Genomic DNA, 26818 nt, shown 5'->3' on the forward strand with positions numbered 1-26818 from the left:
TCATACATCCTAATTTTTTGTTTTAATTCCTTACTTTTTGAATAAGAACCCATTTTTAATCACTAAAAACTGTTTATATGTTGTGCATCAAAGGGTCACCAATTTACCAATCACCAATTTAAAACCTGACAAAGAAGACACAAATATTATCCATCCTATTTTGTTAAATTGGTGTATTTGGTAGCTTGAATAAGTCTCAAATGTTAAAATATGTGATTTTCCAATTTAATCTGGTGGTTCTTAAAAATAAGACAAACATAGTTACACATATACTCAAATTGTTAATTTAGTGTATCACTTTTTGTATCACTATGCTTCTAATGCACAAGGCCATTTTTGACCCATGTGTGTAAACTTGTAATAATACAAAAACTATTTTTCTTCATAAAGTATGAAAGGAAAAAATGGATATAATGATCTGTTGTAATAATGAAATTAATAATAAAAAAAAGATATTCAAACACACAGCCACTATGAAATAACATGGGGGTCATTTTTTTTTACCAATGTTGTGCATCAAAGGTGCTTTGTACAGATTTCCTTTTGTTGTTATGTATGATTTGAAGCTCTATTTCCCTCTGAAAAGCACTTCTGCTGGCTTAGTTTCACTGAATAAAGAAATAGAAAGAGTAGGTGGCTGCATCAAGGTAAATATAGTACAAAGACAACATATCTGTGAGCCTTTTTACTGAAGTGTGCAATACAGAAGAAGATAGCGTATAATAGATTACATTTCAGTTCTGATTAAACAAATTAATTCACAACAATGTGTATTAGAATATAGGGAAATGATTCATTAACAGTTCTCGAAAATTTGGCAATGTATCTGAGCTTCAAGTGTAAGTTAAGGCGTCTTGAACAAACTGGTCTGAAGACTTCACACCAAACTCTCCTTCCTGAACAGAAGACACTTGTTGTTTGCAGGCATGTCCACCTAGCAAAGAGAAACATGCATTAGTAAACCAGAACTTCCATAACTGCATGAGATGTGTACTCATCTTTTTACATTTGAAAGATAGAAATGTCTACAGGTACATCTCAAAAAATTAGAATATCATGAAAAAGTTCAATATTTACACTACTGGTCAAAAGTTTTAGAACACACCAACTTTTCCAGAATTTAATTGAAAATGATGCAGTTTAATGTCTCAGTGTACTCTGAAATTAATGCACATTTGCAACATTTAAAATTCTTTATTGAGCATGATAGTGTTTTGAAAGTAAAAATAAGATTCAAAATCACATTTTATGTTGAACTAAAGGACTAAAAAAAGACACCAAAAGATAAAAAATGACCTAAAAAAGACACCAAAAGACACAAAATGACCAAATAAATACACCAAAAGACACAAAATGACTTAAAAAAGACACCAAAAGACACAAAATGACCAAAAAAAGACACCAAAAGCCACAAAATGACTTAAAAAAGACACAAAAAGAATTAAAAAATGGACAAAATAGCCCAAGACTCCATAGAGTTAAGTTGTTAACCCATTTCTTGTTCCCTGAAAAAGGCCTACTTGTATAATTCTGAAATGTTCATTATTTTTCAGTTTTGGTTAAGCTTACCTTTTTTTATTTACCTCTGGCAGTTCACCACTTACCTTTGTACCCTTTCAAGCTGTTCACTTGACTTGAACTGCTTGAATTTCAATAAAAAATGATCAAATTGGGGTGTTCTAAAACTTTTGACCGGTAGTGTCCCTGTAATGAGCTGTGCACTTACTATTTTCTCCAGGAATAAACCGTTTCTTTGTGCTATCGAACTGAGGAGGGAGAGATCCCTGAGTCCCCACTCTGGATTCCTGTAAGATTAATAATAATTATAGCCTTTATGCATCCCACAGTCACTTTTGTATTATTTATTGTATGAATGACAAGAAACACATTATGATTTGCATTCCATTCTGCTCTCTCTTACACAAAGCAAATCGACGTTACTGTATGTCAAAGTTAAATTCATGGCTGCTCATATTTTTGACAAGAACACACTCAATTCCTTTCAAATCTCTTTAGAACAGAATTAAAGGGAGAGTCCTGATTTTTTCAAGTGGGCTTGTATGACGTACTTATCCAGAGTCGTGTGTTTTCCACTGTAGGTGGTGGTTGGCACGCCCCCAGATAGGAGAAGCAGGCAGGAGTAACAGTGTGGAAGCTTCACTGTGTGCTGTTATAGATGGGGGCAGCAGTAAAACACGTTTTAGCTACTTAAAAAAAGGACCCATCTAAAGAAAAATCAATATCAGTGTAGGTGAATGCTATATTAAAAATACTATTCTGCCCTACAAAGCCTAACTGCAGTAACTACATTTATGGTCGAAATTGAAAAATGAATTATTTCAGAGAAATAATGATATAAAAATTGCAGCAACTACAAATTCCAACTCAAAACCAAAGCAAACCGCAGTAAGTTTTGCTTCGTTCTGCTTTGACTGTGATACAGTGTAGCCTTGTATTTCTTCATTGTGTTGAATAGTAAAGACAAGAATAATTGAAATTATTAGTTTATTTGAAGGGGAATTTATTATCTAGATAGTGATTAAGTAAAAAAGTGAGATTAAATTATATTAAGACTAAAATATAACTTTACTTCATAATATTAAGTCTAAAATACAGAAATCTTTGAATTGTTAAACTCTTTTATTCACTGAAAACAAAATATAAAAGCTGAAAGGAGACAACAACATTGTAGTTACTGCACTCTGTTTTTGCATTACTTTTTAAACCTTTTACAGCAATACAGAACCAGAACCAGAAAATATTGATATATTTTTAATTTATAGCAGTTTTAGTGTGCGTGGACGTTTTTGTCCACGATGGTGGTTAGAGGTAGTAAATTTGAGGGAGGCACAAGGGTTAAAGTGATACTTTATAGGTGGCCAAAATACACACCCCAAAAAATGGTGTGTCTAAAAACAAGGGCGGCTGTGGCTCAGTTGGTAGAGCATTCGTCCAGTGATCGGAAGGTTGGTGGTTCGATCCCCACCATAACAGCCTACATGTTGAAGTATCCTTGCGCAAGATACTGAACCCCAAATTGCTCCTGATGCTGCGTTCATCTGTGTGTGAATGAATTCCCAATGGTGGCAGGTGGCACCAATGGTGCCTCGGCCACCAGTATTAATGTTTGTGTGAACGGGTGAATGAGCGTAGTGTGTAGTTTAAAGCGATTTGGATAAAATCGCTATATAAGTGCACCCCATTTACCATTTTAAATAAAGCATATTGAACACTTAAAATAAGAAATGAACTCTTAAAACAAGACAAATTATCCAACACTTCTAAATCTAAGTTGTTGGGGTTTTTTTATCTTGGTAAGAAACAAATAATTAGCAGTGCATTTACAGCAGTCCTTGTATTGCTTAGCTTCCACACTGGTACTGATGCCTGCTTCTAAATAAACTGGGGGCGTACTGACCAGCAGCTACTGAAGGTAACACACCGTCTATAAATAAATACCTCACACAACCACACGTCATTAAATCAGAAGCATCCCTTGTACTTCCATCACACACTACAAAGGATTTTCAGTACTGTACCTCTGCCGTAGGCTGTAGTCAAAGTCAATATTACTCTGAGGGGTGATGTGACCGTTCACTGCATAGGGCTGAGGGAAACAACAAGATAGGTTATGCAGCATTTACTTTAATGGCATGCTTTTGTGTTTATATTTGATAATATTATGACATGTTTTTTCACTCACCCCATATGTCAACAGAAGACCCTGTGGCTTCAGCACGGCTCCAGCCCCGTTGAATAAACCCTAGAAGAAGAAAAAAAGTGATGGTATCACTGGGGAGGGACAACTACTCCATCTCTTTTTGTTCTTGCTTTCTTTTATAGCACGACCCGAGGCAGAAACTGTAAAAGGGCACTGCTTACTGTTATTATCTGAGGTCAAAAGGGTCATACTGTATATACACCCAGGGGGCAGAAACTGCAATATTTCTGCTTTATTGACACTGAACACCAGGACCAGCCGAATATAATATACTGTACAATCACTGTATGAGACTAGTCAGAAAAAAACAATCATAACACAATCTTCTGAATGTATAAAAATCCAACTCAAAATGACCAAAAAAGGAAACAAAATGACCAAAAACAGAAACAAAATGACTTAAAAAAGACACAAAATGACCAAAAAAGACACAAAATGACCAAAAAAGAAACAAAATGACAAAAAAAAGGACACAAAATGACCAAAAAAGAAACAAAATGACCAAAAAAAAGACACAAAATGACCAAAAAAGGACACAAAATTACAACAAAAAAAGACATAAAATGACAACAAAAAAAGACACAAAATGACTAAAAAAAGACACAAAATGACTAAAAAAAGACAAAAAATGACCAAAAAAGACAAAAAATGACCAAAAAAGACAAAAAATGACTAAAAAAAAGACACAAAATGACTAAAAAAAGACACAAAATGACTAAAAAAAGACCAAAAATGACCAAAAAAGACACAAAATGACCAAAAAAAGGACACAAAATGACATGACATGACAATGAATGTATAAAACCCACTCTTGCTCAATAGAATACATACTGTATATATAATATACTGTACAATCACTGTATGAGACTAGTCAGAAAAAAAAATCATAACACAATCTTCTGAATGTATAAAAATCCAACTCAAAACCAAAGCAAACCGCAGTAAGTTTTGCTTCGTTCTGCTTTGACTGTGATCCAGTGTAGCCTTGTATTTCTTCATTGTGTTGAATAGTAAAGACAAGAATAATAGAAATGATACGTTTATTTGAAGGGGAATTTATTATCTAGATCAGTAGTTCTCAACCTTTTTGAGTCGCAACCCCCGCTCACTGAACAGAATCTCACACGCACAGTTCAGATCACCCAAAAAAGAAACAAAATGACCAAAAAAAGACACAAAATGACAACAAAAAAAGACACAAAATGACTAAAAAAAGAGACAAAATGACCAAAAAAGACAAAAAATGACCAAAAAAGACACAAAATGACTAAAAAAAGACACAAAATTACCAAAAAAAAAAGACAGAAAATGACCCAAAAAGACAAAAAATGACTTAAAAAAGACACAAAATGACCAAAAAAGGAAACAAAATGACTAAAAAGGACACAAAATGACAACAAAAAAAGACACAAAATGACCAAAAAAAAGACACAAAATGACCAAAAAAGGAAACAAAATGACCAAAAACAGACACAAAATGACAACAAAAAAAGACACAAAATGACCAAAAAAAAGACACAAAATGACTAAAAAAGAAACAAAATGACCAAAAAAAAGACACAAAATGACCAAAAAAAAGGACACAAAATGACAACAAAAAAAAGACACAAAATGACCAAAACAGACAAAAAATGACTTAAAAAAGACACAAAATGACCAAAAAAAGGACACAAAATGACATGACAATGAATGTATAAAACCCACTCTTGCTCAATAGAAAACACTTGAAGGTTTTGCTCTTACAGCCTCCCTCACAGGCAAGAATCCTTGGCTTTCTTTTGACTTTTTTACCCTTTTATTTGTCTTTTTTTTTATCTCTAACTCTGTTTTGGATTGAGTTTTTATTACTATTTTATTCTATTTTATTTTATTGTTTTACTGTTTTTAGTATTTTATTCTTTTTATTTATACCCAGTTGTGTATGATTTATTCTATTTTGTACAGCACTTTGGTCAACTGAGGTTGTTTTTAAATGTGCTCTATAAATAAACTTTGACTTGACTTGGTCTGGTATCATCATTAGCATATGGTGGCTAATGTTAGCTAACTAAAGATTGATATTGTGTGTATTATGCGTGACTTATTATGGAGTTTGCTCTGTGTCTTTTGACTCATCTATGTCTCTGCTGCTGCTGTTCGATTATGTTTTAGGCTTAACCATTTACCTGCTGCTGCCACTTTATACCACAGTGGTTCCTGGTCGAGTTACAGGAAAGTGCCTTATGTAATAAAGAGAATCTTTAAAAAGAGCACTGAGGACTTTCCCTTTTAGAGATTTAAACCACAACTATGTTGGGTCCGGGCTGGATTTACTCACTATTGGGGGACTCATCAAAAAATGAGCTGAGGGCCCCTTATTAGTAATTAGTTTGTGGTGTGTTGATTTATTACTAGCTTGGTATAGAAATATGCACGGTGTGACAATATAAATATAACAATATAAACCCATATAATAAGAGCCTTAAGTCTTGATTTTACCTAGGGGCCCCTCTGGGCCGTTCAGTCCCAGCTAGGCTAGAGTCCTTGGCTTTCTTTTTTACTTTTTTACCCTTTTATTTGTCTTTTTTTATCTCTAACTCTGTTTTGGATTGAGTTTTTATTACTATTTTATTCTATTTTATTTTATTGTTTTACTGTTTTTAGTATTTTATTATTTTTATTGTTTTTATTTATATCCAGTTGTGTATGATTTATTCTATTTTAATAACTGTACAGCACTTTGGTCAACTGAGGTTGTTTTTAAATGTGCTCTATAAATAAACTTTGACTTGACTGCTACACAGGGGCCTCAAGAATAGGAAATAATACAGGGAGCTGATGAAGCCTTAAACATTTCAGTTAGAGTGACTAGTTGACTAATTCATTAGCCAATAAAAAGAAAAATAATCTCCAATTATATTGATAACTGATTAACCATTAAAGTTATTTTTCATGTAAAAATGGTTAAAAAAAAAAGTGTTTTCAGCTGAATTTGCCTTTTTCTGACATTTTATTAACCAAACGATTGAAAAATAATCAAACAGATTAATCAAAAATGAAAATAACAATTAGTTGTGGCCATAATGTGCATTTTATTAAAATAAAGCAAAGAATTTGCCTCACATTATTGCTGCACTGCCATACTTTGTACTTTTAAGCATAAAACTTGCACATATGACTTCATCATAAAATCTCGCCTTGAACTTTGACCCTCTGTCATGTTTGCCCTGCAGAGGATTGTGGGTCAGAATAGCCAGATTAGCATGCATGTTTGCATACTGCAAAGGGCCACTGAATGGAGTACGACATCCTGGTATTTTTTTGAATACTGCATTTGACATTCTATGTATTGAAACATACAAAATATTTTTCTGGCATACAAAATAGTAGTGTGTGGTAGGGCTGGGCGATATATCAATATAAAAGATATATCGATATATTTTTAAATGTGATATGGAATTAGACCATATCGCACATATCGATACAATTCAATTTTTTTCTTTCTTTATATATAAATGCTGCCCTTACTAGGGTTATTTTGTGTCTTATTTTGGTCATTTTTGTGGTCAATGAGTCATTTTTTGCTTAATTTTACATAATTTTTTGGTCAATTTGATTCTTTTTTGGGTAATTTTGTGTCTTTTCTGACAAATCCCAAAGTATCAAGTTCTTACTTTACAAGGAGTCTCTGGCTTGAAGCTGACTGTTACACACTCAGGAGGTCAGAATGGACATTTAAACTGATAGCAAAGGACTTAGATTAAAAGTAACAATAAAATATAAAAAATATATATATAAATGCACGGACAGAGAGATGTTTTAGTTGTTGTCTGCTTCATTATTTGTCCAAAATTCGTCGTATCAACCAAGTTTGTCTGATCTGAACTGTGCATGGAGATTCTGGGGTCGGGGACAACATGCATGTTAAATTGGGGGTCGCGACTCAAAAAGGTTGAGAACTACTGGTGTAGATAAAGATAAACCAATTTACAGATTAGGAGTGATGTCCAACTAGGACTGCAAAATTCCCGGAATTTTCAAAGACGGAAACTTTCCATGGGAATTTAAGGGAATTAACGGGAATTAATGGGAATTAACGGGAATTTATGGGAATAAACTGGGAATTTTCAAAATTGATTTTTTTTAAATTGATTTAATTGATTTCTCATTTTTTAATGAGTGGGGTTAGGGGATGGGTGATATTGAACCCAACACTCCTGTTTTTGTTCATCCATGAAACAAGTAATTAGAACGTGTTCTACTCTACTTACAAATAAATCTGTTGAAATATCTGTTGAAAACATTTTGCATGGATGTTTTCTTATGACTTCTGCTTATATTTATGCTTGTATATAATATATTCCCAATTAGTTCTCCTAAATTCCCATTAATTCCCATAATTCCCATTATTCCCATGGAAAGCTTCCAATATGGAATATTTCCAAAATTCCCAAGCTTAACTTCCCATGGAAATTTACCAGAAATTTTCCGCCCCTTTGCAACCCTATGTCCAACTAACTAGTTCATAGAGAAAGCAGTGATGAGTGAGGGACCGTAGTGTCGCCGTGGTGATGGGCCGTGTCAGCTCCTTGTGTTAGATAAGACCAACACTTCACTATAAGCATTTATAAAACCAGAACTCCTACCTCTGTGCAAGCCATTGGAGAAATGTGGATCATGTTGATGTTGACTAGCAGGTCGAGGCTCTCTGGCTGGATGCCTCCCCAGTACTGGTGGGGCAGAGAAGCATCCAGGTGGATGACTGGCCTCACATTGTACAGCTGATAGTGGGCTCTGTACGCTTCGATACTGAGAATAGGAACAAAAGACATTATTGTTAATCGTCTGGGGTCTATGATCACGCTTGAGTGATCAGATAACGTGGCTTTTTTCAAAGCGCCGTAACAAAAAAACGAGGTCACGTGGAGCGCGGACTTGAAACTTTCTCCAGGTTTTTGTTTGATGTTCGGAGGTCATGTTTGCTATGCTATTAATATTATTACTGTTATTATTATTATTATATATACTGTTGCTGCCATTACTATTATTACTATATACGGTAATATACTACTACTATTATTATACCGGCCTTATTTATTATTATTATTATTACTATTATTATTATATATCATATTATTTTACTTATTATTACTTTATTTATATTTTTCATTTTATTTTTAGATTGTTATCTATTATTACATATTATATTATATATATTATATACTGTACTAACCATCCTACCAACTGATGTTTTTCTTTTTAACTTCTTAAGTGTCTTTGTTCTTGTTCTATTCTGTGTTTTTTTTCTATTGTTGTTTTTATTTATGCTACCTCAGTATTTTATTCTATTGTATTTTATTGTACTTGAATACCGGACTGCTGTGACAACCGAATTTCCCTTCGGGGATGAATAAAGTAATCTATCTATCTATCTATCTATCTATCTATGTAAAACCAAAGATATGATCGTTTTAATTTAATAGTACAAAAATATTTATGCAAGTGTAAAAGTAGGATGGGACGAGGCAGGCGTGGCATTTTGTAAAAATGGAAAAAAGGGCTCTAATCATCTAACACTGTTCCTATAAATAAACATGTTTTTATGGTAATATGTTTGTATATAATTTTATAATATTTGAACTTTACCTTCATATGTTCATATTTGCAACCTTTGTTTACATTTTTCAGGTCCAAAACAGTTCATTGAGCATATTTGTGGTTTTTATTGTCATAAATAGTATAATTTTATTTCAGATTTCATGATTTTTGTGTATTTTTGGGCTCAATAAGTTAATAAAGTGGGTTAAAGTGAAAAAAATAATTGTCAGATCATGTTGAAGTTGTGCTGAGAAAATACCAAATACCAAACATGCCTCTGGGGTATATCAGACCCCAGAGGGTTAATGCAAGTAACATTACTGTAATACCTGAGTTTAATGGCCAATGCCTTGCTTCAAGTTTATTACGCAGAGATTAATTAACACCGTAATACCTTAGTTTAACCCTCTGGAGTCTCCAAAAGCGCCAAAGCATGACTTCATGACATCCAGACGTAAATAAAAAGCAGCGTGGAGCCCTACTGTCAATTTACCTCTAAAGTTCTGGCTGTAAACTCCATGAGGCCAGTTTCAGTTTGATGATGATATACCAAGTAAAACTGGAGACAAGCTCAAATAGATTTTGGAAAAAAATATAGAACTGGATGGAACCCTCTTATATGTTTGTTCACATTTGCAACAAATTCTTCATTGAGCATGACAGTGTTTTGGAAGTGAAAAATAATTCAGATTTCATGTTTTTTTTATGTGTTAATTGTTGATCCAGTAAGTCCAAGTTAAAAAAAAAATCATTATGAGATGGTGCTGAAAAAATTCTCCCAACATGGCATGGAAAACCTTATTTTAAAGTGGTAATAACAGTAATTACAGGGTTCAAAAACGGCCAAAATAGCCCCAAACTCCAAAAGGTCAACCGGAAAAAACCTGATTCAAAATCACATTTTATGTCTGTTTTTCTTTGTTTCTTTTGGGTTCAAACTGTCGATCCAGTAAGCAAGGCCGGCTCTATGCTGGGGCAAGAGGGGGCCGAGCCCCCTTAAAATCAAAATTTCAGAAGTTGAGAAAGCACATTTTAATATACTCACAATGTTAATATGCATTACAATTTGAATAAATGATCAGCAGTAGCAGAAAAATCATCTGAAAAAGGGACATAAGATACATGATTGTTGGTTGAAATCTGGATAAAGGATGTTTTATTTTATTTTTATTTTTCAGTTCCCCCCCTGAGGGATTGCCACCTTATTGTGGTCAGGGGGTTTCTGTGCCTCAGTGACCTTAAGAGCTAAAGCAGCAGGAGCTCAGTGTTCAGGTGGGACACCTGGACAGGTGTGAAGGTAGAGGCCTGACAAAGTGTAATCCACTTCTCCAGGTTGGGGTTGGACACATAGAGCAATTTTAATGAAGAAAGCATCGTTACTATAAGCACAGAAACAAAGTGATGTGTACACATGAAGATGAATGAATTGCCGCTATACATCAGACAGGTCTCCTCACTGTCTCATTTTAAATCTCTTCTTAAAACCCAACTCTTCTCATTGGCTTTTAACACCACGTATAGCAGGGGTCTCAAACTCAAATTACCTGGGGGCCGCTGGAGGCAGTATCAAAATGACCAAAAAAAGACACAAAATTACAGAAAAAGACAAAATGACTGAAAAAACACTAAATTAAGTTAAAAATACACAAAATGACCCCAAAAAATACACAAAATGACCCCAAAAAATACACAAAGTGACCAAAAAGGCACAAAATGACAAAAAAAACGAAATTACTTAAAACAGTCACAAAATTATTTAAAAAAGACACACAATTACCAAAAAAGACACAACATTATTAAAAAAGACAAAACTATTTAAAAAAGACAAAATTACCCAAAAAAGTGATAAAAGGGACCTTCCACACACAACACAGTAAAGTGTCATTCATATAAAACTCACATTAAACTTTCATATCAAGGTGGGGGCCACAAAATACCGTGACGAGGGCCGCAATTGGCCCGCGGGCCGCGAGTTTGAGACCCATGACGTAGAGTGTTGATTTTATGTTGATTTTATGATTTTTTGTTTTTATTGTATTCATGCATATTTTATTTTGTGCGGGCAGTACATTTTACACTTTATTTTATTTATTTTTATCCCATTTTTTATTTATTTTATCTTATTGCATCTTACTGTTCTATTGTTTACTACATCTCTTTGTATTGTGTTATGCATTTATTGTTTGTGCAGCACTTTGGAAACCTTGTGTTTGCTAAAATTGTGCTATAATATAAATAAAGTGGATTGGATTGGATGATGCCCCCTTCACATTTCTGACTGCCCCCTCATATATGCTGCCTAGAACCGGCCCTGCCAGTAAGACAGGATTAAATAATTATTATCAATTCGACAGTGGCGGTTCTACACTGGGGCCTCCAGGGGCCCCTGCCCCTGTGTAGAAGCCCTTGGCCCCTGCTGTGGCCCCTGTGTCAAATTAATAATGAAATGATCAATTTAAAACGATGAATGACGGAACAATTCTAACCTATTTTTTCTTCAAACAATATCGCATTGTACACAAAAGGAACCCAAAATGTGTACATTGTGTAGTTAAATAAAAGCAATAAAAGCTGGTGTATATTTGAAAAAAGATAATTCTTGTTGGTAAGTCTCATTGTTTCAATCAATGTATCTGTATCTTCCAAATATACTTAAATGAGATTTTTAAATAAGGTAAAATAAAGGTTTTGAATGCTTAAATATCATCTTTACCGTTTTTAAATGTGCCCCTATTATTAAACACTGGCCCCTCTTTGGCCCCCACAGTAAAATTGGTCTAGAACCGCCACTGCAATTCGATGAGGTTGTGCTGAAAAAAAAATACCAACATGGCATTTAAACATTTTTTTTAAAAAGTGGTGTTTACAGGCAGAAGAAAATGATACAAAAATGGACAAAATAGCCCCAGACTCCATAGAGTTAACGGCCAATGCCTTGCTTCAAGTTTCCTACGCAGACACTAATTATTACCGTAATACACCAAGGCTTTACAGACGGCTGAGCCGCACCAAAGTGCTTCACATAAAAGTGCAAAAAGTGCAATAAAATACAGAATTGACAAAGGTAAAAAGAGACTATTGTTTACTACATCTCTTTGTATTGTGTTATGTATTTATTGTTTGTGCAGCACTTTGGAAACCTTGTGTTTGCTAAAATTGTGCTATATAAATAAAGTGCATTGGATTGGATGATGCCCCCTTCACATTTCTGACTGCCCCCTCATATATGCTGCCTAGAACCGGCCCTGCCAGTAAGACAGGATGAAATTATTATTATCAATTCGGTGAGGTTGTGCTGAGAAAAAAAACCAACATGGCATTTACATTTTTTTTTAAAGTGGTGTATACAGGCAGAATGAAAAGGATAAAAAAATGTACAAAACAGCCCCAGACTCCATAGAGTGAACGGCCAATGCCTTGCTTCAAGTTTCCTACGCAGACACTAATTATTACCGTAATACACCAAGGCAGCCTTGGTGTATTACGGTAATAATTAGTGTCTGCCTTGGCAAGGCTTATACGCGGTTTATAAGGTTGTTATTAACTGACACGAGCTGCGTTTACCTGACTAGAGACTGGCGGTCGTACTCTGACGGCTGCCAGGTGATGTTCCGCAGGGCCTGAGCGAAGTGTGTGACGTGTTGCCCGGTACCGGAGGAGATCTCCAGAGCCTGCAGGGGTCTCCCGGTGTTCACGCACTCCCGGAGCACCGCCAGGATGGGCTCCTTGTTCCTCTCCGCGGCGGCGGCGTTCAGCATCGTGCCAAACCCCGGGTACAACTGTCGAGAGATGCGGTACAGTTTGCGGAGCCACTCCAGCAGTGCTGAGTAACGTCAGTCCAGATTGAATAACTCCACACCACCCACGAATGTTTTGTTTTTCGGCTGAAAATGGTCCGCTTCCGCATTGCCCCCCCACGTGACAGACGTGACAGCCAATAAGAACGCTGAACGGGCACGAGCTCTCCTGCACCGTTATAAAACAACACAGTGAACAGGCAGGTGCATATTATCCCCCTTTAAAATAATCGCCTTAATTATTTTTTTCAACTTTTGCAGGAAACACAAAAAACTTCACCAAAAGTGTAACATATGACATTTATTGATCATTTCACTCAAAAGGATGTAACAAAGGATGGCTATTGGCATAGCAATAAGTACATTATGTAACTTAAGAGAAATAAATCACTTCAAGTGAGCCTTCCTGCATGAGCACCTTGCACCACAGACACTTTACAGTTTCCCTTAATAAAGTAAAGTTAAAATTAAGTAATTACAGATTTCTCCTTTCTCATATGGCTTTGCCTAGTGTTGGTTTTTACACCAAATTACACCTTTCTAGTGGTCAGATTTAGGTAAACTTTTAGTATGTTATTAGGAACATCTATTACCTTTTGTTAGAATTTTTTTAGGGTTAGGTGTTTTTTTTCTCTCCATATATCGTCACACTGTTAAAATAATTTAATAATAATTTCAATTTTTTTTTTTTTTTTGGCCAAAATCATCTCCTCATGCCACCTATGGTAAATCGCCTAGATCCTCAGTTGATCAGATCATGTGATTTTACCCCTTTAAGATAATGGCCTATGTCAAGTGTGTGACTTAAGCGGATTTATTATGCCGAAGTCAAAATAAAATGTGACTTAGGCAATTTTTTGCACATGCCTTTGTGACTTAAGCAAGATATGGTAACACTTTATTTTGAAGGTGTCTACATAAGAGTCACACAAGCCTGTCAGAAACATGACATGACAAGTATCATGAGCATTAATGTTACTTCAAAGTGTCATTAATGTTCATGACACATCCCATGTCATGTTTATGACACGCTCATGTCACTCTTATGTAGACACCTTCAAAATAAAGTGTTACCATATCTTGCTAACTCAGACACAGAAACCCTGAGAACGTCTTCTTTCTGTTGGAGATTAACGAGGACTCTTTGGATGCTTTAAAATACTCTATATTTTATTATGATCAAAGTAGTCTGAATCTAACATATGGAAATAAATTATCTAAATGAGATGATAATACAAAAAAACCCCAAAGAAAAATGTTGTAAAATTCCGAAAGCCCTAAATCTGAATGCTTTTTTTTTACTATTTATTTTTGCCCAAAGTGGTGGTGACTCACAGGAAGTTATTATTTTTTTTTTACACAAATGGCCTTTCCACTGTTAATACTTCATACCTCACAATCCAACCCAGAGCCAGAAACTGTAAAAACAGAAATTATCATCTGATTTTCACATTTCCAATTGTCCTTGAATGAATCATGTGTGACAAACACATGAAAAATATCTAAACCTATGCTTGAGTCAGTGATATTTCATCAAATCACTCATGCTTCATATTTCACACTTTGCACTAACTCAATCCTGTAAAAAACCAACAACCATAAAATTAAATATTTTCTGTAGATAGATAGATTTAATTCCCATTTTGTTTGTTATTGTTGTTACATCCTCTGCTGTTTTAAAAACTGTATTCTCTTAAATCTGACGTGTGGCTTTTTGATACAATTTGTGCAATAAAATAACAAAACAAAAAAAGACAAACACATATTTTACATAGGGGGTTTCTTTATTTTAGGGAAAATAGCATTCAGGTACACATCCTATTTTACAAGATTTACAGTTTCTTACACAATTTCAACCCAGGCTCACACTTAAATCTAACATACACGGAAATCAACATATAATAATTTAAAAGTTCTGTCAGAGTGACAGACATAAATAGAAACAGCAGAAATGAACAAAATATTTTGGCAAACACAAATATACAGAACAGGATTGTCAGTGTGGTAAAGGAAAGGTAAACAGGCTGGAGTCACAACACCAATCTAATTTCAAATGGCCAAAGACAAGACAACTATCTGCATGTTATTCAGTTATATTAAACAGAAATTGTGCAAAAACACAAACCAGGATGGAAAAATAACACTGTGAATCTCTTGAGCTATAACTCAGGTATATTAATATGCCGTAAGAGCTGTAATGTTACTAAAGCTGTGAGGGAAAAAATCACAAGCTAAACATCTTTTTTTTACTTACACCTTTTAATATGACTGTATAGTTAACTGTATCGTTAATTAGGTAGTCGGTGGAATTAAATACAAACATATTAAATTACAGTGACTTACATTGTGTGCTTCAGTTGATGTGATGAAAATTTGACACATTGGGCCTCACGCAGGAGAGCAATATGCAAATTAATTTATTTTCGTTTGAATCCATCATTTGTTCTTATTTTATAAGTACCCATTGATTTCTGGGATTCACCGATATTGTTTCTTTTTTTTGTCTTCTCTTTTTTTCTATTAAAAAAGAGTAAAGAAATCTAATTTTAACAGTCCACATAAAAGCAAAACATTAAAAAAAAAACATGAATATCACATTATCAAAGAACGTTTGGAGCATCTGGAATCTGGAGTTGACTTTTCTTATTTTTTTAGGAGAAAATATAATAGAAATGTAAGAGAGACCCTGTAATGCTGTTTTGTACTGTAACATTGTACTATGTTTTATTGGGTCTAATGATTAGTTTGTATTACTTATATTTAATTTTGAAACTCCATGGTGGATAATTTCTTTTTCTTTTTTCTATTTGCTCTTTCACATATGTCTACCTTTCCCAGTTTGTTCAAAGTTCTCAAATGTAAAAAGTTTAACTTTCTGTATCTTGTTTCTTGTTTTGTAAACAAAAAACCTTGATTGTGAGTGGCAGAAATACTATTGTATATTGTCTGAAAGTAAGCACTGTATGATAATGCTCTCACAAAATAAAAATAAAAAATGTCAAAAAAAAAAGAAATGTAAGAGAATGTTGCTCAGGCAGGTGGGCAATTTTTGATAAAGTATGGAAGCCAGTATTAAAATTTCTGAAGGACCTGAGAGAGGTTCATGTTAAAATTTGAATGATTCCAATTAAGTGATCATACTGACTGGAAGCTAATCCTTCCCTCTGCCTCAGGTCGGCACTTTTCTTTTTCTTGTTGCTGTTGTTTGGACACTGTACCCAAGTTGTGTGGTAATCCGCCATTTTGTCATATCCAATCTATTTATGTTTTAAGATACAGCCGTGTTGTTGTTTGTTTTGTTTTTTGTTGGTTTGTTTGTTATTGTTTTGGTTTTGGTTTAACTTTTATTCTTGTATACCAAAAAAGCATATAAAACTATGATTGCTTTGTGTGAAACATGTATTCTAACCAATGTGAACTTGGCAATAAAAAGAATATAAAAAAAAAAAAAAGAGAATGTTGCTGCATGAGGCCCAATATTCAGTGATTCTGCTGCTTTCATGCAATGGTGAGCGTCTTGTCCTTCTCCTCCAGTCCGGCTGCACCTTCTGCAGGTTGACTCTGCTCTTCCAGTGTTTGTGGTGCACCAGGAGCCGCCTCGTGGCTCTCTGGTGGCTGCACGGACGGATCCAGACCGAGGGAGGTGTGGTTGTTGGTGTCCAGGGCGTCCATACTGGACATGGTGGTGACCACAGAATCGCTGAAGATAGTGTTTGAGAAGACGGAGTTAAAAGTGAACGAGGAGCCAAAAAGTGACTCCTGCACGGGGGATTTAGGGGATTTGGGGCCACCGTCTGTGGGGACGACGGCTGTTGGGTCTCTGGGAGGTTTGACTGGAGGAATGAGTCCTGGTTCACTGTTACTGGTCTCTGGTTCAGGCGGACTCACTTCCTCTTGATTACCGCTCTCCTCTGAAACCAGGACGGAGAGCGGGTCGGCCTTCACCGCCACCCTGCAGTCACTGTTGACGCTGGAGCGCCTGGACGAGCCCTCCGCTGTGGAGATGACGCTGCTGGCTCGGGGGAGGCTCTTTGGGGACTTGGGGCCTTTCAGGCGGCCCTCTTTCCCCAGCGGCGTGGAGAAGCAGTTGAGGCAGCCCGACATGGAAGATGACTTGCCCTGCACGTACAGCACCGTGATGGGGGAACACACCAACGCTCTGCTGGTCTCGGCTTTGCTCGAGCTGATTTTTGAACTCATCCCGTTGAGGCCTCCTGGGTTCATTTTGACGGCGCTCGCTGAGTCTGAGGAGCGGCGCGTCACTTTCCCTCTCGACCCCCTGCGGATGCTCTTTGTGCCCCTGGTGAGCCAGAAGTCCTGAGAGAGGCCGGGCGCTTTCTGTTTTGGTGTAGCTGGAGCGTGGCTGGTAGTGAGGGGCATGGTGGCAGCTTTCTGCTTGTGTTGGGGGGTGGAGGCGTCGCTGGGGGGCTGGAAGGAGGAGGAGGAGCGGCGTGACGGAGGCTGCTGGACGGGGCTGCTGCCGTTGGACCACGGCTCGTTGTCCAGGCTCATGCTGAACTCACCACTGCTCTCGCTCTGGGCTCGACTCTGGGCGCCGTTCAGCCCTGGGAAGACATTACCATGTGATTAAACCAACCTTCCTGATCTGGTTGAATTCAAAACTGCCCAAACAATCTTCAAAGCCAGAAATAATATGCTACCAAAAAACATACAGGCAATGTTTTCTGAACGGGAGGGAGGGTATAAGCTAAGGGGACAGCTAAACTTCAAGGTCCACCGCACACGCACAACCAAAAAGAGCTTTTGTATCAGCATCTACAGAGTTAAATTGTGGAATAAGTTAAGTGTGGAAGTACAGAAAAGCCAAAACATAAGACAGTTTAAAAACAAATATAAAGACATCATCTTTACAAAGTACAGAAATTTAGAAAAGCCTCTGTAACGTGGACATATGTAGACTGTAGTTTTGTAATATACTTAGTAATTGTATTTATGTTTACATTTATATATATATGTATAGTCATTTTGAAATTTCGAAATAAAGACAATCAATCAATCAAAACCTGGTCTCACAGGAATCCGTGAAATAGCCACGGATTCGCTTAACTCAAAATCCGTGGAATAGCCACGGAATCACTCAAATTTCCGTGAAACTGACACGGATTTCGCTACAATGCAAGTTAATGACAGTCATATCCCGTGGCTATTCCATGAATGTTTTTTCCTATTGGTTTGTTCCAAGTCACGTGACTTTCAAGGTTCCAGCAGGTTAGAACAAAAAACCATGGCGGACAGTTCTCTCATTTTTAGTGAAAAAAATCAATATTTTGACTTAGTTTCTGCATAAAAATGGATTTTGATCACATTTCTAGTGAGAAATATACGTTTTATTTTCTAAATATTCACTCATTTTGTGTCTTTTTTAAGTAATTAAGTGTCTTTTTTTGGTCATTTTGTTTCCTTTTTTGGTCATTTTGTGTCTTTTTTAAGTCATTTTGTGTCTTTTTTGGGTGATCTGAACTGTGAGTGTGAGCACATGCGACGACTACTATTTAAAAAAAAAAAATGTAATTTAAATATCATGAAATATATAGGAATCCTGTGTGCCTAAATACTAAATATGACAAGAAAAGTCACTACTCAGATAAACAGCTTGACATGCCATCAAAGGAAGTTAAAAATGTCAGTTGCAGACCCAAATAAAGATCTGAAAACATAATATTGTTAAAGACCCACAGGGGGCAGTAGCATCATGTTTCTCTCTAACAGTTGTTAGCCTCTGTGGTCAGCACAGAGATTAATAAAAAACAAGGTCATGAATGCAATCTGATGGATTTGCTCTAATTCCCGAGCTGGTAATACATCTGTATGCTGGGTGAATCCTCTAAACGAGGATCCACAGGGCTTTACCGTGATGCTGCAGCTCCTCGTTGTCCTCAAATCCAGATGGCACAGCGCTGTCGTTTGACTCCTTGTCTGTGGAGAGTCAAATGAGAAATCACTGTTTGGTTACATGTGACTGACACTTCTAAGCATGAGGCGAGACACTACAGGCTGAAACATTGTTTTTTATGCACTAGTCACTTTCCATAACATGTCTTCTTTTACACTAAGGGAAAGAAAAGATCCAACAGACACATTTGGCTGTTTACTTTACTACATTTGGTCTGTTTGGGTCTGTAGATTTCTCCTCGATTCACCATGTTAGCATATACAGTCATGGTAAAAATGATCAGACCACCCTTGTTATCTTCAATTTCTTGTTTATTTAATGCCTGGTACAACTAACGGGTACACTTGTTTGGACAAATATAATGATAACAACAAAAATAGCTCATGTGAGCTGATATCTAGCCATTTCCCATGGTTTTCTTGTTAACGATTTTGGTTATTATCAAGAAAACCATGGAAAATGTCAAGATATCAGCTCTCAATTTAAACTCTTATGAGCTATTTAGTGTCTTGTCTTAAAACGTCTCCTCTCCTCTACACCAGCTATTCTCAACCTTGGGGTCGGGACCCCAACTGGGGTCGCCAGATGATTTCTGGGGGTCGCGAAATCATTTTGAATTTTTTGTCATTTTGGGTTTTTTTTGTCATTTTGTGTCTTTTTTTTAAGTCATTTTGTGTCTTTTTTTAAGTCATTTTGTGTCTTTTTTTGGTCATTTTGTCTTTTTTTGGTCATTTTGTTTCCTTTTTTGGTCATTTTGTTTCCTTTTTTTGGTCATTTTGTGTCTTTTTTAAGTCATTTTGTGTCTTTTTTTGGTCACTTTGTTTCTTTTTTGTATGATCTGAACTGTGCGTGTGAGATTCTGTTCAGTGAGTGGGGGTCACGGACAACATGCATGTTAAATTGGGGGTCGCGACTCAAAAAGGTTGAGAACTACTGCTCTACACTGACATCAAACAAAACATTTTGCTCATGAATGCCTCTACCTGTCACCCAGAGCTCAGAAACATCTGGAACAGTGTCGGTGGAGTCAGTGGTTGTGATGGTGACGTGGTGGCCAGATGGTGGAGGAGTGGTGGGGAGATTAAGGTGGAGGATGGACAAGATGGATGTGGTAAGAGATGAGGACAATGCGTTCTTCCTGTCCTCCTCCACATCAGCCTCTGACCCGTCCAGCTGCTCTGAGCTGGCTGCCCATCGCTCCTCCTTGGACGGGGCCGAGGGGGACGCCAGGCTGCTCAGGGCTGTTTTTAATGGACCAAGGAGTGGAAGAAGTGGGATGAGGGAGTGGGACACACAGGTGAGGTGGTCGTGGAGATTAGGAGGTTTTTGTTGTTGTTCTATGGCAGGGGTCAGCAACCTTAACTAACAAAAGAGCCATTGTTGGCCAAAATAAGAGAAAAACCGTCGGAATGGAGCCGCAAGTCTTATTTTGAGCCTTAGAGTGAAGATAAAAACAAATAAAACAGCCTATATATATATATTTAGAATATATAATACGATCTGAGTGGGTCCATTCTGTGTTAAGAGTGATTTTAATTTGGATACTTTAAGTACATTTTGATGCTGATACTTTTGTACTTTTACTTCAGTAAGTTCTCACTCCAGGCCTTTTTTTTTATTAATTTCAACAAAACCACAGTTGTGGAAAGTAACTAAGTACATTTACTCAAGTACTGTACTTAAGTATAATTTTGAGGTACTTGTACTTTATGTTTTATGGGCTTAAAACTGCTAAATGCGAAATAACAGAATTTTAAACATGTAACTCAAAACGCGATTAATCGCAATTAACTATGGAAATTCTGCGATTAATCGCGATCAAAAAAAATTAATCATTTGACAGCCCTAGTTTTGAAACATTTTTACTGGTGTATATCACCTACACATTTTTACAATTGGGGAATACAAATTATTTTGGGCCTACACCAATGATAAATTACATTTAAAATGTATAACTTTTTGTTACCGTCCCCAGGGAGCCACTGCAGACGGCCTGAAGAGCCAAATGTGGCTCCAGAGCCGCACGTTGCCTCCCCCTGTTCTATGGTGTGGTAAACACAGAAACAGGGGTGGTTTTCTCTCTCCACAGACCACACAGTTGATTTGATAGAACTGTGCTTTTCTACTGTTAATCTCTACCGTACAGCTGGCTGCTGAGAAGGCTGAGCTCATGCAGCAACGGCGTCCTCCTGCAATGCAGCATTTCTTTGTCCTCTGGTAAAATACCCCAGATTGGTTTCAAATATAGCCACTCTTCTAGAAAATGATTGCTGCTGACAGATGTCTAACCCTCACTAGAGACATTTGTAGTATTTTTATATATATACATATATATATATATATATATATATATATATATATATATATATATATATATAGTACAGGCCAAAAGTTTAGACACACCTTCTCATTCAATGCGTTTCCTTTATTTTCATGACTATTTACATTGTAGATTCATCAAAACTATTAATGAACACATGTGGAATTATGTACTTAACAAAAAAGTGTGAAATAACTGAAAACATGTCTTATATTCTAGTAAGCAAAGGGTGGTTACTTTGAGGAATCTAAAATACTGAAACTCATTTTTTTTATATTCAATAATTTATAATGATCAAAATATTCTGGTTCTAATATATGACAATAAATTGGGACTTCAATCTAGAGCCCTGTATTCATGTATTCATTCAGTATGTATTTTAGTTTTTTTCTATGTTCCACCAGATTGAAACGTTGACATATGGTGGTAAAAAAACAAAAAAACTCAGTGAAAGTGGAAACAATATTAATAATATAAATATAATATAATATAAATTGTATTTTTAAAGCAGTTTTAGAAAGGAGGCATTTCTGCCCTAATTAGAGGTAATAACAAGGAGTTTTTGTATTTTTTTAGATCTGACACTAAAAATAAAAATGCATCAAAAAAATAATAAGTGTTGTTGCCAATCATTGATATTTTTCAGACTGTGAAAAAAATAAAAATGTACCCTAGCATTCAGAATCCTTGGCTTTCTTTTTACTTTTTTTACCCTTTTATTTGTCTTTTTTTTAATCTCTAACTCTGTTTTGGATTGAGTTTTTATTACTATTTTATTCTATTTTATTTTATTGTTTTACTGTTTTTAGTATTTTATTCTTTTTATTCTTTTTATTTATATCCAGTTGTGTATGATTTACTCTATTTTAATAACTGTACAGCACTTTGGTCAACTGAGGTTGTTTTTAAATGTGCTCTATAAAAAAATAAACTTTGACTTGACTTGACTATACAATTTTTTTTTCATATAAAACTGTGGCAATATAAGTGTGCATCAATATAAATATATAATATTTTATGGCAGTTTTTTTGCTTGTAAGGACAAAATAGCAACTTTTTTAAATTGAAGCACAGAGGTGAAATATCAATCTATATTTAGTTCAGTTCATGTGGTGAAATGACTTTTGCATGGACACATTATTAACAGATGACAGCTGATTTTACACCTGCAGGGAAGCATCCTCACTGACGATGATAAATCCTATTCAAATGAAGGTTACCTTGGTGTTATGGCATGTGGTAGAAAACATATAAAGCACAGATACACTTAGTATTATCAGGTCGGCAGGGAAATAAAAGGCTAGAGTCAAGATGAGCGGAGACACCAGACCACAGTGTTTCTTACACATGGAACGACGGAAGAGGGACTTGACTTTGTCTCTGTCCTTCAGCCTGTTCCTCATACGGGGAAACATTTTGGTGGCTATTTAAAAAGCAAAGTGCAGCCACATGGGAGGTAAACAGAGGAATGGATACAAGCAGAGAGAGGGATGCAGGGGAGGAAAAAGACAAGGGGAAGGAGGGAAGCAGGAGCGAAGAAACACATTAAGAAACAAGTCAAACATGGAGGAAGACATATTGAGGAAAGTTCACACACATCATGCATCAGGAAAACACGACACTTTGGACATGATACACACATTAAACACGTTTAAACACCAATCTTAGAATGTTGGCAATCTGTATCTGTCGTGTATATTTGAAACTGTAATTTATGTTTTTATGTGGCTTATGAATGATTGATGCATGTATGTATGTAAATACACTACTGGTCAAAAGTTTTAGAACACCCCAATTTTTCCAGTTTTTTATTGAAATTCAAGCAGTTCAAGTCAAATGAACAGCTTGAAAGGGTACAAAGGTAAGTGGTGAACTGCCAGAGGTAAATAAAAAAAGGTAAGCTTAACCAAAACTGGAAAATAATGTACATTTCAGAATTATACAAGTAGGCCTTTTTCAGGGAACAAGAAATGGGTTAACAACTTAACTCTATGGAGTCTTGGGCTATTTTGTCCATTTTTGAATTCTTTTCATGTCTTTGTAAGTCATTTTGTGTCTTTTTTTTTTCATTTTGTGTTTTTTTTTGGTCATTTTGTGTCTTTTGGTGTCTTTTTTTGTCATTTTGTGTCTTTTTTTGGTCATTTTGTGTCTTTTTTTAGTCCTTTAGTCCAACATAAAATGTGATTTTGAATCTTTTTTTTACTTTCAAAACACTATCATGCTCAATAAAGAATTTTAAATGTTGCAAATGTGCATTAATTTCAGAGTACACTGAGACATTAAACTGCATCATTTTCAATTAATTTCTGGAAACGTTGGAGTGTTCTAAAACTTTTGACCAGTAGTGTATGTATGTATGTATGTAAGAATGATACTTGTTTGATTTATATAAGATATGCTGCTACTTACCCTCGTCTCCTGCCTTATAGGGACCACAATGGAAATAAGCCTTAGGGCTTTATTGTGTCATCCCTGACTATTTTTTTATCTATTTATATTACGTATGACACAGGTTGCTGTTTCATATTTTTTATATCAAGAATGGTCAAATAAAATCAATCAATCAATCAATCATTGCACTACATGTATTCATGCATTTATTGCACAGTTTTAATATAATATCCATGTATTAAAGTTTTTGCGTCTTCTTGTAAGATGCTGAGGTGGAGCGGGAAGTTTTATCAAATTTTGGGAAGGTGTCTCTTCTATAAATAGAGCTTCTGTCTGTCCCCTGACTGTAGACTGGACCTGATATTCACACACTCCTGGATGATCTGTGTGCCCTGCCTCTGATGAGGATCTGACTTCCTGTTCTACGGCTGAAGGAGAGAAGGGGGGACGTGGGTACTCTGATGAGACTGGTTCCACCTCGGCAGTGGGAGGCGATCTGGTGAATTCAATGAGGTCATACTCACTGCTGGTACGCTGGGGGGAGATGGCATCACCCACTGAGGTGGAGGCTGAGCCTCCAGAGCCATCTGAGCTGATGAAAGAGCTGTTGTCGTGACAGGGGAGGTGTGTCTCGGCCATGCCAGAGTGTGTGGGAGTGGGTGGGCGGTCGGGTCCGTGCTCTCGGCTGTTGGATTTAATCAACTTCTTCAGTTTCAGTGTGATCCAGTTTCCACGTCTGTGGAAGGACAGATATATGAGAGGAGAGAGAAACAGGAATAATGAAACACAAGTAATACACACAAGCATGCAGAGATGAGCCACACTAGCAATGAATCTTAGTCTAATATTCAGATTAAGCAGGGAGTACTTCAAAGGCACAGTCAGTAGGATTAAATTGAATTCCTCTCAGTTTTAACTTTCTGGTTCACTCTCACTGCCCTCATAGCATCAATTAGGGGTGCAGCTACTTTCAGTGAAAAAGCTCTGATAGACCCACAATACTCTACAGTAGTAGTTCTCAACCTTTTTGAGTCGCGACCCCCAATTTAACATGCATGTTGTCCGCGACCCCCACTCACTGAACACAATCTCACACGCACAGTTCAGATCACCCAAAAAACAAACAAAATGACCAAAAAAAAGGAAACAAAATGACCAAAAAAGACACAAATTGACCACAAAATGATAAAAAAAAGACACAAATTGACCACAAAATGATCAAAAAAGATACAAAATGACCAAAAGAGACACAAAATGACCAGAAAAGACACAAAATTACCAAAAAGACACAAAATTACTGAAAAAAAGACACAAAATTACCAAGAAAAGGAAACAAAATGACCAAAAAAGACACAAATTGACCACAAAACGATCAAAACAAGACACAAAATGACCAAATAACACACAAAATGACAAAAAAACACACAAAATGACCCAAGAAAAAAGACATTAAATGACCAAAAAGACTAAAACACATGAACACATGAACACTTTAACACAGTGGAGACAGAGAAACCCCCAGAAATCATCTCGAGACCCCAATTGGGGTCCCGACCCCAAGGTTGAGAATAGCTGCTCTAGACAGACAAAGTTAGCAAATAGCTGGTCAACCCCGTGGAGCATTTAGCAGCTAAAGATATATTTCCCTCAGGAAATTGTGGGAGAGCTAAAAAAGCCATTAACGTGTTAAACATGTCCTGCTATACAGAGATACAGAAGACCACAGAGATCACTGTGTTACTGTCAACACTATTCATATTTCTTGATTGATCAACAAACTGTCTATGAACTGTAATGTGTGTGCATAACATGCATGTGCTGAATGTAAAAATAGACATTTCAAATGCCACAGTCATTTCATCACAGTAATAGTAAGAACATTTTGAGTTATCACTTCAGTTCAGACAACTTACCTACGAGGAGGCGACGGCTCATAAAACTTGTACTGGTCCATTATCTTTTCCTCCAGCTTCTCCTTCTGCCTCCTCAAATCATTAAGTTTGTCACTGAACAAAGACACACACACACACACACACACACACACACACACACACACACACACACACACACACACACACACACACACAGAATATATATAGATAGGTCATTAATTATAATGGAGGGCCTGCTGCTGTACATTTTGTGTCGTTTACAAGTATCAGATGCTTAGCCCTGTAGAACCTGATAATGTAATAAATCCCTGATAATGTAATAAAAATCTGCACTTGAGTCCATTGAAAATGTAATAAAACCTGATAATGTAATAACTTCCCGATAATGTAATAAAGTGCATTTCCCAATAATGTAATACACTTTTTACCAATAATGTAATAAAGTATAACATTAATGGAAGGTTTTTGATCAAATCAAAGATGGCGGAAAATCCAATATGGCCGAAAAACCCCATTGAGGATGTATTGAGCTCAGATTGGCCGAAAGGGTTCCAGTGATACATCGTTTGTGAAAAACGGATGAACAGGTCAAAAGTGAATAAACATTCAACTTTGACCTGTTGGTGGCGCTAGAGCTCTTGAGCTAGAGTTGATACACAGTATCACCACTTGAACCCAAGTAATGGGTGGTCTGCTGTTAAATTATTACAATATTGGGGAATTATTACATTATCAGGACTTTGCGAAATGAAGGCTAACCTGATAATGTAATAACCTCCCATTAATGTTATACTTTATTACATTATTGCTAAAAAAAAAGTGTATTACATTATCAGGAAATGCTCTTTATTACATTATCAGGAAGTTATTACATTATCAGGTTTTATTACATTTTCAATGGACTCAAGTGCAGATTTTTATTACATTATCGGGGTTATTACATTATCGGGAATTTATTACATTATCAGGTTCTACAAGCCCTAATGCCATTAACAATTGAGAGGTAAATGCTATAAACCCTATTAATTGCTGCATAATCTTGTCATGACATTTGCTTACATATACTGTCGCTCTTCAACGTGGAACAGGTCCTTGCTCTCCATCGTCTGCTCCAGCAGGGTTCGGTTCTGCAGCATCAGGGTCTCGATCTGGCTGAGCAGGTGGCGATTCTCTTCCTCCAGGTTGCCCTTTAACTGGCTCAGCAGC

At 36.2% G+C, this 26818-nt stretch overlaps 2 protein-coding genes across 2 annotated transcripts in view; both read right to left on the minus strand.

The window, feature by feature from the left end:
- Positions 1 to 670: 670 nt before the first annotated feature.
- Positions 671 to 13224, minus strand: mettl26 (methyltransferase like 26). The gene is made up of 6 exons (XM_059324783.1): positions 12863 to 13224; positions 8347 to 8509; positions 3704 to 3763; positions 3540 to 3607; positions 1727 to 1805; positions 671 to 934 (listed from the first exon to the last, which is right to left on the minus strand). Exons 1-6 carry the CDS (start codon positions 13054 to 13056, stop codon positions 878 to 880), a joined length of 621 nt encoding a protein of 206 aa, XP_059180766.1. The 5' UTR covers positions 13057 to 13224; the 3' UTR covers positions 671 to 877.
- A 1642-nt stretch (positions 13225 to 14866) lies between these two features.
- LOC131968501 (girdin-like) overlaps positions 14867 to 26818 on the minus strand; it is a 44486-nt gene continuing 32534 nt past the window's right edge. The window contains exons 23-29 of the mRNA XM_059329417.1: positions 26672 to 26817; positions 25634 to 25726; positions 24245 to 24456; positions 22675 to 22752; positions 19993 to 20250; positions 18967 to 19032; positions 14867 to 17660 (exon numbers count right to left, since the gene is read on the minus strand). Of these exons, the coding sequence (XP_059185400.1) occupies positions 16594 to 17660; positions 18967 to 19032; positions 19993 to 20250; positions 22675 to 22752; positions 24245 to 24456; positions 25634 to 25726; positions 26672 to 26817 (1920 nt within the window). The 3' untranslated portion in view covers positions 14867 to 16593. The remainder of the gene's footprint in view (positions 17661 to 18966; positions 19033 to 19992; positions 20251 to 22674; positions 22753 to 24244; positions 24457 to 25633; positions 25727 to 26671; position 26818) is intronic.

The sequence above is a fragment of the Centropristis striata genome, chromosome 1, assembly GCF_030273125.1.
Source record: "Centropristis striata isolate RG_2023a ecotype Rhode Island chromosome 1, C.striata_1.0, whole genome shotgun sequence".
In the NCBI taxonomy this organism is placed as follows: Eukaryota; Metazoa; Chordata; class Actinopteri; order Perciformes; family Serranidae; genus Centropristis; species Centropristis striata.

Excerpts from the sequence above, each read along its gene's own strand:
- mettl26 (XM_059324783.1), bottom strand. The coding sequence starts at position 13,056 with ATGCTGAACGCCGCCGCCGCGGAGAGGAACAAGGAGCCCATCCTGGCG. Across the intron at positions 8,510-12,862 it reads GACCGCCAGTCTCTAGTCAG|TATCGAAGCGTACAGAGCCC; the intron begins GTAAACGCAGCT and ends TCCTATTCTCAG. Across the intron at positions 3,764-8,346 it reads CTCCAATGGCTTGCACAGAG|GGTTTATTCAACGGGGCTGG; the intron begins GTAGGAGTTCTG and ends TTCTTCTTCTAG.